Source organism: Dromaius novaehollandiae, chromosome 12 (assembly GCF_036370855.1).
Source record: "Dromaius novaehollandiae isolate bDroNov1 chromosome 12, bDroNov1.hap1, whole genome shotgun sequence".
Classification (NCBI taxonomy): Eukaryota; Metazoa; Chordata; class Aves; order Casuariiformes; family Dromaiidae; genus Dromaius; species Dromaius novaehollandiae.
In genome coordinates, this window is record NC_088109.1 from 27000656 (window position 1) to 27014279 (window position 13624).

General features: G+C 44.3%; 1 protein-coding gene across 2 annotated transcripts in view; it reads right to left on the reverse strand.

Annotated features, from left to right (window-relative positions):
* FGD5 (FYVE, RhoGEF and PH domain containing 5) overlaps positions 1–13624 on the reverse strand; it is a 118787-nt gene that overhangs the window by 60214 nt on the left and 44949 nt on the right. For both annotated transcript variants that reach the window (XM_064519283.1, XM_064519282.1), the window contains exon 3: positions 8620–8749. In XM_064519283.1, coding sequence (XP_064375353.1) covers positions 8620–8749 — 130 coding nt within the window. The remainder of the gene's footprint in view (positions 1–8619; positions 8750–13624) is intronic.

Sequence of the window (13624 nt, forward strand, 5' to 3'; positions counted from 1 at the left end):
AGCCCAGCAGCCCTCCTCCAAATGGATGTTAAGTTAACTGGTGGAAAACTAAGACCTAGAGAATGAGTCATGATTTGTTCAGGATTTCTTCTTTTCCAGCAGCCAGTCTGTTTCCGAGTGTGTAAGGAGGCACAACACCAGCAGAAAGCTTTGGCTTAGAACAATAGAGAAAAGCTGATGGGAAGGCTGGCAAAGTTGAACATGTTAGCTAAGCTCACCAAAACACCAGAAAAGCTTTCCTTTATCATTTTCCCCTAGTTATTTTCCTCTTTTTTCCCAAACTGCAGTTCAACTTGATAAAGATAGTGCACATGTGTGTCCAGGGGCATTACATAAACACAGGGAGAGTCACAGACACCAGTGCTAAAAGGAGCAACTTACTGCCTTCTGTGTAATGTCCATGTATTATTGATATTATATCACTGCCAAGATGCTGAATAACACAATGAATAACGCGGAAAAGAAGGCTAGTGGCCAACACTCAGCATTGCAAACTATCAGAAGCTCTAATGTCTGTCAAGAGCCCATTAATGCTTTGCAATATACCTCTGTTTTCATAAGGTGTTAACACGATTATGGTATGCACAACGCGCAGCTTATTGTTTACATGCTCCTGGCCCATCATGGTTCTCCTGGTGTGGCCAAGCGTGCAGTTTTCTCTCCCAATAACTTGCAGCCAGATACTCGTAAATTAGACTTGGTTAGAAATGAGTCTGTGGGGAGAGGGGTTTCAGAGCCCTCGTGGCCTACAAGACAGACCTAGTGGGAATGGACCAAGCCATTGGAAAGGCCTTGATCCCAAACCGGTGGTCATCTCTCTTGGTCAGCACATTGAAGGTTAGGTCTTTACAGAGTTGTACCTGTGAGCACAGCGGAAGTTACGTACTAGTCTTAGATACTGATAGAAGAAGCCTTTGGGTTGAGAAGGGACAAACAAGAACGAGTACTTCTGTGGAGAAGGGTGGATAACAGTCCATTCTGACTGTACTATTGTGGCACTCAGCTCTTTCAGGCTTCCCTTTTCTGGCAGTGTGGCAGTGATCCCATTAGTGCAGGGATAAGGTCTCCACACAGAGTCATTTATATACTCTGGCCCTGCTCTGAGCAATGCCAAGGCATCAGACATGGGCTGTAACAGGCCGTGCTTTGATGAGATTGGGCTTTGGTGACAGTGCTGGTCACTCCTTGCGGAGCCCAGTGCCACCCCTCAGTTGTGCTGACCCAGCTGTTTGCAGGACCGTGCTGAGAACCAGATCACTGTCCTGATCCAGCTTGGAAAAAACTGGGGCTGGGGTGGGGGGGATTCTGCCTCCACGGAGCTGGAGCAGGGTTGTGTTGTCTCCAGAGCAGCACAGGCAGATCAAAGCACCATTTTCTAAGACTGAAGCGTTGGCACTGGGGAAGCCATTTGTCTCAAGTACTCACAGAGTAACCTTTTGCATTTCAAGAGCACAAAAAGCTAGCCGAGACACAGCAGCAGTGGCTCCATTCCTGGGTCTGCCACTGGCTGGCCATGTTGACATATAGACAAACTTAAATCCCTTGTGTCTTTTCCTGTAAGTGCATCTTATTTCTCACACTCCGCAGCACATGTACGTTGTAGCTGGATGGCACCCAGCAGAAGAGCGTTACTGCCGCTCTCAGAAGCTGAAGACAGTTTGCAAGCTGCAGCCTCCGAGCTGAGGGGCCTTCATAGTGCCCCGTTTGTCACTCTGGTGGAGTATGAGCAGTTCAGTGATGTCACAGTGGTGCCAACAGTGAACTGAGGCATTGCAAGAACAAGCGACTTGTTCAGGCTGGCTCTGGCAGTCAGTGAGGGAGCAGGAAACGGAGCCCACATCTCCAGTCTCCCAGTCCCCTTGTTTGAAGGGCTAGATTGCAGCCATCCGGAGGAGTCTGTGCAATTATAAATCAAGATCTGTCCCTCAAAAGGCATCTAAATTAGGCACTTCCTCAAGGCTCACAAATCTGCCACTTCCAACCCCAGCTTGTGTTTGGGGTGTGTGTGTGTGTGTGTGTGTGTGTGTGTGTGTGTTCTAATATGTGAAGGTTAAAGGTTTGCAAAACAGAGTGATTAATGGAGCCTGGAAACCAAGCCTACCCGGTGGAAAGATAAGGAGCGGCAAAGGCAGTTTTATGTGCTGCTGCCATGAGACAGTAGCTGTCTTTGTAAGACCTTCATGGCTTAGCCTAGTGTTCCCTCTGTGCATGACATGGATCCCCTCCATGTGCTGTGCTGGGTCAGTGCCCCCTTTTTCTACTGCTGTCTTTTATTTTGGTATATGGGAGAAGAGCAGAGCATCTCACCTCCAGCGCTACTTTCTTATAAGCCCAGCATTAGGGATTGCTTCTCTATGAAGCTCTCCCTGCACACACCACCAAATGATGGTAATGAGCACTCATCCAGTCTGGCTAGGATTAGATGTAATAAACTTCAACTCCTGAGTGATTAGCCAAAATACTGTGGGTTTTAGTGCCATAAAATCCAGGCACACCTACTCTGAATTCGCTTTCTTTTATGCTATTTTACAGTGGTTGTGTGCTATTCATCTCACCGGGGGTCCTCTCATTTGCTGCCAGAGTGAGAAAATACCATGTTCCTGGTACAGTGGCTGTAATACAGTTCCTTGTAACGTATCGGCTTTTTTTTTCTAGGCTGACACTAGGCAGTATTTGCATACAGACAGGTTTACTTTTAAATTTCCCATACAGTTAACTGTCAGGCAGATCTGTGTTCTGGATGAAAGAAATGTCTTTTATATTCCAGCTATGGCTTTAGTAAGTACTAGGATTTATATTAATTTATTTCCTGAGTGCTTGATAGTTTATAATTCTTACAGGTATCCAAATTAATCACATTCTTTTCCTGTTTTTCTTCTGAGATTCCCTTCATTCTTCAGGTCAAACTCCCTGCTGTGTTTATAGACAGGTTTAAGAGAGCCTTTTTAATTGTTCCCTTGCCTGGTGGCTTAATGTAGGGTTTGCTGTATGTCATTCTTAACTATTACAGAGTTCTTAAAATAGTTGATGCTGCTACAATATTTCCAACATTCCCCTGTTTACCCAGCTACTGTTTTCTCCTTCCAAAGGCACCCTGTAAAGGAAGACTCAGCCCCTTATCACTGTGGTGCAACTTGTCCATCTCAGTCTAAATGCCTTCCATTGACTATTGGGGATATTTTTAAGCCTGTTTCTTTGTCTGATCCACATCCCATTAGCATGTGTGTGACATACAGTCTGGGTTAAGAAGCGTGACAGAAATAGCTCTTGAAGCCCAGCCTAAGACAGCATGTTTCACAGTGCTATTACAGGACCTTCTGCCTGTCTTTTCTGCAAGGTGCTGGAGAAACGAACTCTTAATTTGGTGGCTGGGTTCCTGCCCTTTACCCATTCCCATGCGCAGCCCAAATCCTGTGCTGCATCCCTATGTATTCCCTCAGACATCCTTCAGCAGGATTTTTGGGTACAATGCTGTGGGGCGTCTGCTGCATCTCCCTAGTGTGGTTTGTCCTGAAGGTGTTTGTCCTTCCTGAAGACCCTGTTTGGCTGAAGCAGAGCTGTTAATCTGGTGGCTGCAGTAGGAAGGAAGGTGGGTTCCTAATACCGTCTCAGTGAATCCCTTGAAAGGCTTGATTTTCCCATGGTGAACCTAAAAGGTAGCATCTAGTTTTCTGCTTTGCCAGCAGTTGTAATTTCTGTTCTTCATCAGACTCTTTTTTTTGCTCTTCTCTAGATCCAGCGTAAAAGTTAGTCTTCCCTGCTGGGTCCTTGTCTTCAGTCATAAGGGGGCTTATGTGCGGTAGAAGGTTTGTCTTTGGGCTCTCTTCAGTTTCATGACAAATAAGGATGTAGGAGGTTAGTGTGGAAGGGGATTAACTGGGCAGAAGATCCAGTCTTATAAAGTACCTGGAAGAGAGGAGATGCGTGAAGGCTCTTGGTGGCACTGAAGCTAGCTCTGGAGGAGTAGCTGATGATCCAATGTGTGCAGCATCCTCCTCACGCTATCGAGGCAATTCAGAAACTCAGATCACAACCAGCAATGGGTGAAGCCTACCAGCATGTGTTGATTTTAATCCATTTCAAATCATGGAAGTGAGTTTCTCGAAAGAGCAGACTTTCAAGATTATATTGTCTCTATTTCTAATCTTTTTAAAACTGGAAATTCTGAGATGGCTACAAAAACTTAGGTCAGCCAGAGTGAGCTCGGTTTGAATTTGGTGTCTAGTGGAATCTGAACAATTAAGCTCATTTTCTTTTTAATTCCCTTAAAGCTCATCAGCTAGGTGGATCCAGGACAGTTTTATCTGTTTTTAGCAACAAAGATCAATCACAGAGTTCAGGTGTGAATCCAGTTCAATGGTGAGAGGGAAAATTTGGGGTCTTACATCCTAGAACTTGAGCATTTTTCTAGTAGTGAGTGAAGGTTCCAAAGTGGGAGAGATGGAGGAAGTCCTTATTTTATTTGATAAAACTGGTTTGTTTCTAACTGGCATCCGTAATTTCAGATTTTTTTTCTGTAGGCAGCTCAGATCCCATCAAACAACCTTGGGAGCCTGGCACAGAAAAGCCATGTGTCACCTTCTGATAAATTGGGAGGGATTTAATTAAATGAGCATATATAAGAGACACATGAATGAGGGATGGCCTCGAAGCTCTTTTAAATTAGCTTAGCAGGTGGTAAAAAAAGAGTGAATCTCCACCACTAATGTAAGTGAAGGGCACTGCATTTTATAATATAACCAAGCAGAATCACAAAGGTTAAGAAAACTTGCAGCATTCCCTGCTTGGGAGTTCTCTAGGCTGATACCACATGCCAAAGGACTGAGGAGAAGGAATTAAAGTGCTCATTTAACTAGAAAGAGTGGATTCTCACCGTTAGTTTTAAATAGAAGAATCAAAACCACCAAGTGACTTCTGATGACAAATGTTTAGCTTCTCAGCGTCTGAAGTACTCTCAGTGAAATGAGGAATTGGAAACTCACTTCCCTTTTCACTTTTTTACACCAGTCCCAGTGCTTTTACTAATAAAAATTCTTGTAATACAGTAGAGATGAAAGACTCTCTTTGTTTGCTTTTTAAATTAAAGCTGATAATGTCAAAAATACCCCCACCACGTGTTGTTGGCTATGATTCAAGTTGCTTATGGAACAGGGGTTCTAGCAGGCCCTAAATGTTTCTCCAAACTTGCGTGAATCTGGTCTGCAGGAGAGCAGGGATTCAAAGGAGACGAGCTGTTGAAACAATTCCAGGAAAAGTGTGTACAAAGATGATCTTTTAAACTATTTTTACTTATAAAAATGAGCCTTAAAAAAGAAACATCAGCGGAAACATTCTGCTGCAAACTGGAGGTCTTGGGATTCTCCAGCAGGCAGGCTAGGAGAAAGCAGGCGAGAAAAAGCAAAGCATCCTGCCTGCACTTTGGTACAGGAATTCAGTAGTGGTGACAGTGAAAGGTAGAATCCAGCTGGATACAAATGGGAATCACATGTCTAAAAACAGGGAGGAGATCTTATCAGCTAGGTGATTTCACACCTTTACTCAAACTTAAGTTTTCCCAGAGGAGAGGAAAACTAGAAATCAAAACAACAAATCCCAGAGGGTTCCTTTTTTGTGTGTGTTTTTTCTAAATCCAAATGCAACGCTCAGTAGGCCAGCCCAGAACAGTTGTTTTAACAAGATTAGCTCATTTCCAAATCTCTGGTACTATTTTTGGCATCCAGACCAACAGGCCTCTGCCAGTTCTCCCCAAGTGACAGTGCTTCTGAAATCTTTCATGTTTTACAGCCACTCTGTGTTGTCCTGAGGATTTTGCTCCACGGGATCCATCACTTCACTGGGGCGGGGTGGGGGGAGGCCAGACAACTTCTCTGCACTTTAGCACTGTAGGGCCACTTTTTGACAGGGCAGCTAATGTTCCCTTGGCACCAGAAGATTTGCGTGAGAAGACAACAAAAGGAGGCGGGAGCTGTGGAGTAGGAAACGCAGTCCTCTGTCGGTACTCTGAAAAGATACCAGTGCTTTCTGAGGCAAGAGCTGTGGAGAGATGGCATTTATCCCGTTCCCTGTTAATTTCAGAGATACGGCAGCCCTCATTTCTTACAGAGATTCTGCAACCTTGGCTGTGTGGGAGCCTAGGAAGTTTCCCTTATCACGATTATCCTGTGGCTGACATAGGCATTGACTGTTTTCCCTAGGAAGTGGGTTCTGGGTTCTTCCCTGGGCACCTTTTGATTATCGCTTCACGCAGCCTGCAGCAGTGGTGCTACAGCTCTCACGGAGTGGCGAAAGAGCCCTGACGTAAGGTGTCTCTGACTGCCCCGATCAGGTGCCTCCTTTAGCAGACTTGGCCCAGGGGACAACTGGGGGACACAGGGTTAGACAGGATAGTCCCTGGGACCCCGTTGTCTGTCCCAAGTGCGGTCTGAAGTATGTTTGGCTCCTAGTGAGACTACGAGAACAAAGGAGCTCAAAGGTGCCTCAGTGCCGCTTCTCGTCTCTCTATCTATTCTTGATCCTGCATCAAGCAAAGCCTCCTGTCTTAGATTGCTAAATGAATGGCTTAGCTGAGGGTGAAACTGCTGATGCTCCAACCTTTTTTAGAGTCTATAGCTAGAGCCCAGTAGATCTCAGAGTCGCTAATCCTCCTTCAGCCAGAATTATAGCCAGATCAGGTTATGTTTTTACTCTTCTGGCCTGCTTTTTGTCAGGGTAAAAAGCCATGTGCATTTATTCATCAGCCAGCTTGGAAATATGGCCAAGACTCAGATGGGGCTGTTTTAAGACAGCTCCCCAGAAGCTTGTGGAAATCTGGTCCTGTGTTTTATGATTCTTGCTGACAATTAGCTTGAGAAGCAAAGATTGTTCAGACAACCAGACCTGGCTTGGCCAGGCAGTGTTGATGTTCTGTACCAGGCAGGTGCAGAGATTTGGTTAGTGTTTGCCCTTTGGATGGGAGAGAGACCTCTGGTGAGACTCTGAAACATGTGCTTGCTCTCTAAGTGCTGCCTTCCACTGCAATAGCTACGCAGTGCAGTTACCCCAGCACAACAGAGCAATTAAGAGGCATGAGATGCAGTAAGGGAGGCATTTAGAAAAATATCATTTCCTAGTGTCTTCAGTAAAAACCTAAACAATGGCAATAAAATTGGTTTTAGCAGCCTTGAATTTGCTTTCAAGTGCATGGTAATTCCATGTATTGCCTGTTTGGAGTCACGTCAGTTTTCTTGCCACTTCTTCACTGGCATCACAGCTAAGAGGTGCAGAGAAACACAGTCAGCTTAGATAACACAGTAGTGTCTGCCCTTTAAATGCTAATGGTTTGCTACATAACTAATTGAACTGGAAGGAAAAATATTTTTCATTTAACAGGTGTCACAACTTTAAAAGCTTTTCCTTTTCCAAAACAGTGTCAAAACAAACAACCAAAAAAGGAAATTTCGTTCAGCTTAGAGGAAAAAAGAATAGATTGCTTGTGACCATTTCATTTGTTTCAAGTCAGCAAAGAGTTCTTTTTCTGATTCTCAGGCACTGGTGTCCTGGTAAGGGGAAAATGCTGCAGCCCTTTCTTTATACTTGCACCTGAGAAAAGCTTCACCCCCTGGAAATGCACAAATTGATCGGATCTTACTGTAATGAATATACTTATGCTTTGTGTGTCCTTGACAGGTTGACCCTTGCTCTAACATGACCTGGTTCTAGAGGGGTGTCTGTGCAGCCTCTTGCAGGCTCTGGCACATGCCCATGCCCATGCCCAAACAGAAGCCATGTACAGCCTGGAAGCCACATGGCTGGGCTGACCCAGATAGACCAGTCTGAAAGAAATGGTAGAGAAAGGTGTAGAAAATCAAGGTTTGCTGTGCAAGGTTAATTCCAGGAACTCAAAATGGCAGGCTTCAGAAGAACATACCCTTTTCTTGCATGAGCACCAAGTAGGCTGCTTGGTAGGTGCTTGTAGTCAGACCTCAAATCCACCAAATTTGCAAAGCAATATAGCAACAATGTGCTCATATTAGGTTTTAAGAACCCAAAACAAATCTGTGAAAAACAAAGTTAAATGAATTCTTAAAACTGCTTGATGCCATTTCTTTAACAACTGAACTATTTACTGAAGGTTAAAATAGTCTTGTATGGTCTTAAACTGTGGTCACATATCCCTGATATTTTGCATAATTTGTTTAAGAGATGTTTTGTTTGTCAGGAGTCAGTAAAATGAACCCACACATACATTTGCTCCATCTCCCAGCCAGTGCAGAACTGGTCCCAATAGTGCACTTGTGAATGTTTTATATAGAGTCGTTTTAAAATTCTCAAGATGGGAGCCAGATCCCTCTTTTGAGCGAGACATTTTTTCCTGACGGTCAAGTCAGTCCTGTCCTGCTGGCTGTGTTGCCTCCACTGCCCTTCTTAGGACTGCAGCTCCTTGGCTCTGCCATATGCTACTGGGGTAAATTGTTACTAGTGCACTGAATTGCGCTACTACTGCTAGTGCAAGGACTGATGGCTCAGACATTTCTAAAAGGTCATCATGCTCAAAACAGAGCTGAGACTCCAGGTTCTTCTGCAAACTGTTTGTCCTTCCCTGTAAGAGATTGGCACATTCCCAGTTTCCAGCGCTCTTACCTTGTTGATGAGGCTGGCATCGCCCTGGCTGCTCTCCTCATCTTCTGAACTCTTCTGTTCCTCATCTGATGTGATGACCTCCGCAGGTATCACAGAGACCGGACACACCTTGTAGGGCTCAGTGTAGGCACTGCAGAGAGAAAGAAGAGACCAGCTCATGAGCACCGTTCCCTGACACTTGCCATTGCTCAGATGTGACAAATCCACACATTGTCCAGAGATAACTAGTCTGGGGCAGGGGATCCTTGCAAGCCTGCTAGACTTGGAAAGCAAGATTTCTTGAGCTTTGTTTTTTGCTGCCAAGTTCACTGGCAACCAAAAGTTCAGCAGCAACCAAGTTTTTAGGTAAAACATAAAAGGGGGCTTTGAATGGAGCAGTGGGAAGTTAATTGAACTTCCCCCAGAGTTCAAGTTCCCCTAAAAGCGTAATCTTCTGGCTCAGTTGGGAGCAAAAGGTTTGACTGAGATCATGCTTAGTTGCAACTAGAACTGGTTTGTTTTTCCCAAGATAACCCGTCAAAATGAGTATGATAAAATCACACTAACATCTCAGTGTTCATTAAAAGCACAACTTAGATATTCTAACTGTGGGTTTTCTAGGAAAAATCAGGAGGATGAGAACAGTATAATTATAATACCAATGGCATCAATTAAAGCACTAGAAACCCAGATCTCAGAATTCTTGAATTGTTTCTAGGGAATTAGAATTTACTTCCAAATAGCCAGAGGGACCAATGTGATGATAATATCTGGTGTGGATCTGGTATGTGATACAGGCCAGAGGCTTCACAGAATTAATTTTCTTTTAGAAAAAAACTATTTTTTAATTAAAATTGCCAGTGATTGCAAATCATCCACAAGGTTTGACTGGAGATAGGTTCTGAAGGTGGTGGCTGCTTTTTGAGTTAGAAAGGTGTCTTATTGCTGGTCTGAATTTTCCTAACTCCGAATTCCAGAGATTGGATCATGTTAAACTTTTGTCTGCTGGAGCGGGGATGGTCTTCCAAATTTTGTTCCTGTGCAGGTACTCACAGGCTGTATTCAGGTTATCCCTCCATCTTGGAGTCTTATTCCAAGGTCTTGGAGTCTTACAATGTGCCATGCTTCCTATAATTTAATCATTCAAAAATTTCTAAACTAAGCATTATTCAGTTTATCAACCATTTTAGTACCAGCTTTAGTACCAAACAATTTTAGTACTGTGTTTGGTACTGGAACACAACACTCAGTTTTCCAGCACTGGTCAAGGGGGACCAGATACACAGGTGATAACACCCATCTATTTCTGCCTGATTTTACTCTGCTTTTGCATTCAAGGATCAGATTAGTTTTTTTAGACACAGTATCGTACGGGGAACTTACATAAAGCTGATTCATGACAGTAGCCTCAAGGCTTTAGCAGATTTCTAGGAATAGGTTCCTGCATTCGGCCAGCCAGGCAGGTCTGTTGTTTTGAGAGACAAAACCTGACATCTGCATGTGTTGCACTGTGCAGCTTGGCTGACCAAGTTGGTCTGTAACACTGACCTGCCTTCCTCAGTCTATACAATTTCCTTAGTCCTCATTTCCTCTGAAACATTATTAATTTGCTTTTGCAGCTCTGCTTCATCTCTCTATTTTTCTTTAACCTTCCTCTTGGGGACCGTAAATGTCAACAAATTCAGAGCCTCGAAGCCTATGCCAGAGTGACGTGAGGCTGGGCACAGAGGGGTTAATGTAAACAGGAGGGCAGTGAAGGCGGAGACTCCTGAGGCGGGTGACCAGCCTCACATTTCCTTTTGGAAAGGAAACTCCCCACATCTCTGCTTCCAAGCCACAGAGAGGGCTCTTCGTCTCTGCACAGGTGTGGCCACCACCCTTGCTTTTGTGCGCAGAGGTGAGGAGCTCCTGCAAGCTACCCACCGTGGCTGCCATGGCTGGGCAAGGGGCCAAGCGGCCGCGCTGTTCCTTGCCGTTGTCTTCCCCTGTTTGTCATTAGCGTCTACAGTTTTTCAGTGTGGGCGGCATCACGGCACATCCAAAACCCTGCCTAGCTACAACAACAAAGGGGCCTCTGTGGATCAGCTCCACCCCTCACTTCCACACATTTATTGATGCTAATTACTTTATTATTGGACCCAAAGAGGATACTTGTCCTGCTCCCATAACCCTGAAATATATGTGGCTCTAAAGCCAACCTGCCTATTGGCCAGCAAAAGCCTCATGATGGAGTGTCACAGGTTGCTCGTTTTAAAAGCAGTGCGTGTGGGTGATACTGTGGACAGACGCTCCAGAAGAGAGTTGTTTTAGAAGGTGTATCTAGATAAAACTGCTTTGCTTTAAGGGACAGTTCTCCATTGGATCACCAGCTCCCAGCTGGTACCCACATCCAGGTCTGTCCTCAGGCTGTGTCCAGCCTTTGGAATAATTCTCCTGAATTTCACCTTGTAACCTTTTCCCTCACTAATAGATCCAAACTCGCAGAGATCGGGTAGGAGGAGGGCATTACCACTGATTCACCAGGCGTTGGTTCAGGCCAGCTCAAGCCCTTCCTCCAGTTCTGCTTTCAGAACTTTTCAGAACTTTTCTTAAAACTCATCTGAACTTCTTCCTGATTGCTCTTTTGACCTCTTTGCTTAGTCCTTATTCTCAGCCACCCTCAGTCCCTCCTCTATGGCTCGAAGATCCTTAATGCTAGTGGAAATTTTTCTGATGAAAGAAAGTGTTGTAGCTGTCTACCAAAGAAAATCCCTTTGCAAATCACAAGCAGTCTTTTAGATTGCTCCCTCCAAGAGCTGAAGAAAGTAAGCTGTCAGTAGAGCAAGGAAATGGTGAGCAATACTGGCCCAAAACTGAAATTACATATATGACTTAGTAATTGTATGGTCCACCTCTGCATGGTGGTGAGAACACCTGCTTATTCTCCGGACACGCTATTGCATGCAGAAGTATGGTATGTGGTGTCTGCCGTGCAAGTGATGGCAACTAATAACTGCCTGGGTCTTTTGCGTAGTATCAGCACACCGGTAGCCGAAAGCTCCCTCACTCACTGGCACATGAGTGATGAGCAAACTGCACGTGACTCCTGTTTTGCAGTTTTTCCTCCCACCCCAGATGAACACATGGCTTTTCCTGTTTGCGCACCCTGCTCTGTTTACTACGTCATCTGCAGTCAACAGGCATATTCTGCATGGGGGCCACAAGCCTGTAAGGGCAGACGCAGGTGACTAAACTAAGAACAGAACTGTTCCTCAGCTCCCAGAGAAACCGTTCAGAGCACAGCCTGCCTGATGCCGAGCTTCTCCATCCTCCCGTATGCATCCTCTGAGTCTTATTCCACTGACACAGGGAATCGGACCATGGGAAAAACAATATATATGACAGAAAATGCATGACCTGCACTAGAGCCTCTTACAAGTTATTTTGCCCGATTAGCTGTGGCAAGGATAGAGATAAGGAATTTTATCCTGTGTAAGGATAAAGATGTAAGGAAAGATCCCTGCAAAATGTGGTGTTTTTCTAGCCGTTTCCTCTAGTTTTGTAGGTTCCTTTGGTGTAGGAAACCGTGAATCAAAGAAAATACTGTGCACGGCAATGCAATGTACTGTAAGGGAAAGTACTGCAGGATCTTTGCAGATCCCACATACTTCGGTTTATGGTTGTCTAGATGCACGTTCCTATTTAATTCACCAGCAATTCATGTGAACTATCTGCACACTGCACAACTAGACAGAAGCACACAGACATTGTATTTACCTGATGCTGGTGATAAACAGAAATCTAAGATCTCTTCCTTTGTCAAAGTTTGTCCACTGTAAGGCTCAGACCACAGAGAGGCTTTTCTTAGTTCTCTCCAAGCAGTGGCCTGAGGGCTGTCGAGTGCTTGTTCCACAGACTTCAGAAGAGATTGTGATGACAAACTCAGCTGTCCAAGGTACATCATGTTATTACAGTGGAGGTGACATATCATTTTGATGCTTTGGCTGCTGGTCTCAGCTTACCTAGGCCACCAGGCAAAGATGAAAAGATAACCCCTCTTTTTAGGTACTCCCTTCTTTCCCCCTCTTCTCCAAAAAAGAGCAATCTGACTGTGACTGAACAGCTGTATTTTAGCTGAACTGGTTTGGCCATTTATGGTTATAAATGTCTGCAGGTTAAAAATAAAGTATGAAAAAGTCTCTCAAACCCCAGCTTCTTCTGTCGGTGTCAGTTTCTAATTTACCCATTTAATGCATTCATGGTTTGCCCATTTAGTGCATTCATTTTGGAATGATCCTGAGGAGAGGACAGGCTTGAAAATGTGAAGCTTCCTGAAAGGTGTGGATGCTGACAATAACAATAATTGTATAATTAAAGTAATAATGAAGCCCCTTTCTCATCATTCCCTGATGTATTTTTGAAATGACAAGTGATTTAGAACTACCTGCTGAATGGGGAGGGAGGGAGGTGTGGATAAGGTATGATTTTCTGGTTTTGGTAGGTATTCTGGGCACATAAACTGCACAATTACAAGTGCATCCCTTCTGCAACCATTCATACTTGACCCTGGTTATTTATGATGGTCAATAGCTCTTCCTTCTGCGATGGATTATTTGCTATAGCTCAAGAATTTTAAGCAGAAAGAACCTTGTAAAGAACAATGAAAAAGGCCGAGGAACTGGGCTAAAGAAGGGGATAACAGGACAGTAACACAGAAATAAGTGCTTTTAATATTTGGCAGAGCTCAGACAACAGATGGGTTTAAGACCCGGAGAATAATCTCCCTTTGAAGGACTTTTCTGTCTGCATAATGGATCTTGTCTCTTGCTTCCTAGACCATACACAATATGACATGTAAGAGAGTTGATGTGAAAATCAGGAGCAGTGACTTTTTTTTTTTTCCTGGACATAAAAGGTCTGATGCAACACTCTTTCTTTCACATATGCACAGATACGCACATACTAAGTCATTCCCTTCTGACTTAAAGTTATCTTGTATTTGATAGGGATGCTGCTGCCGTGGTGTGAAGTCATGGTGTGCTCATTG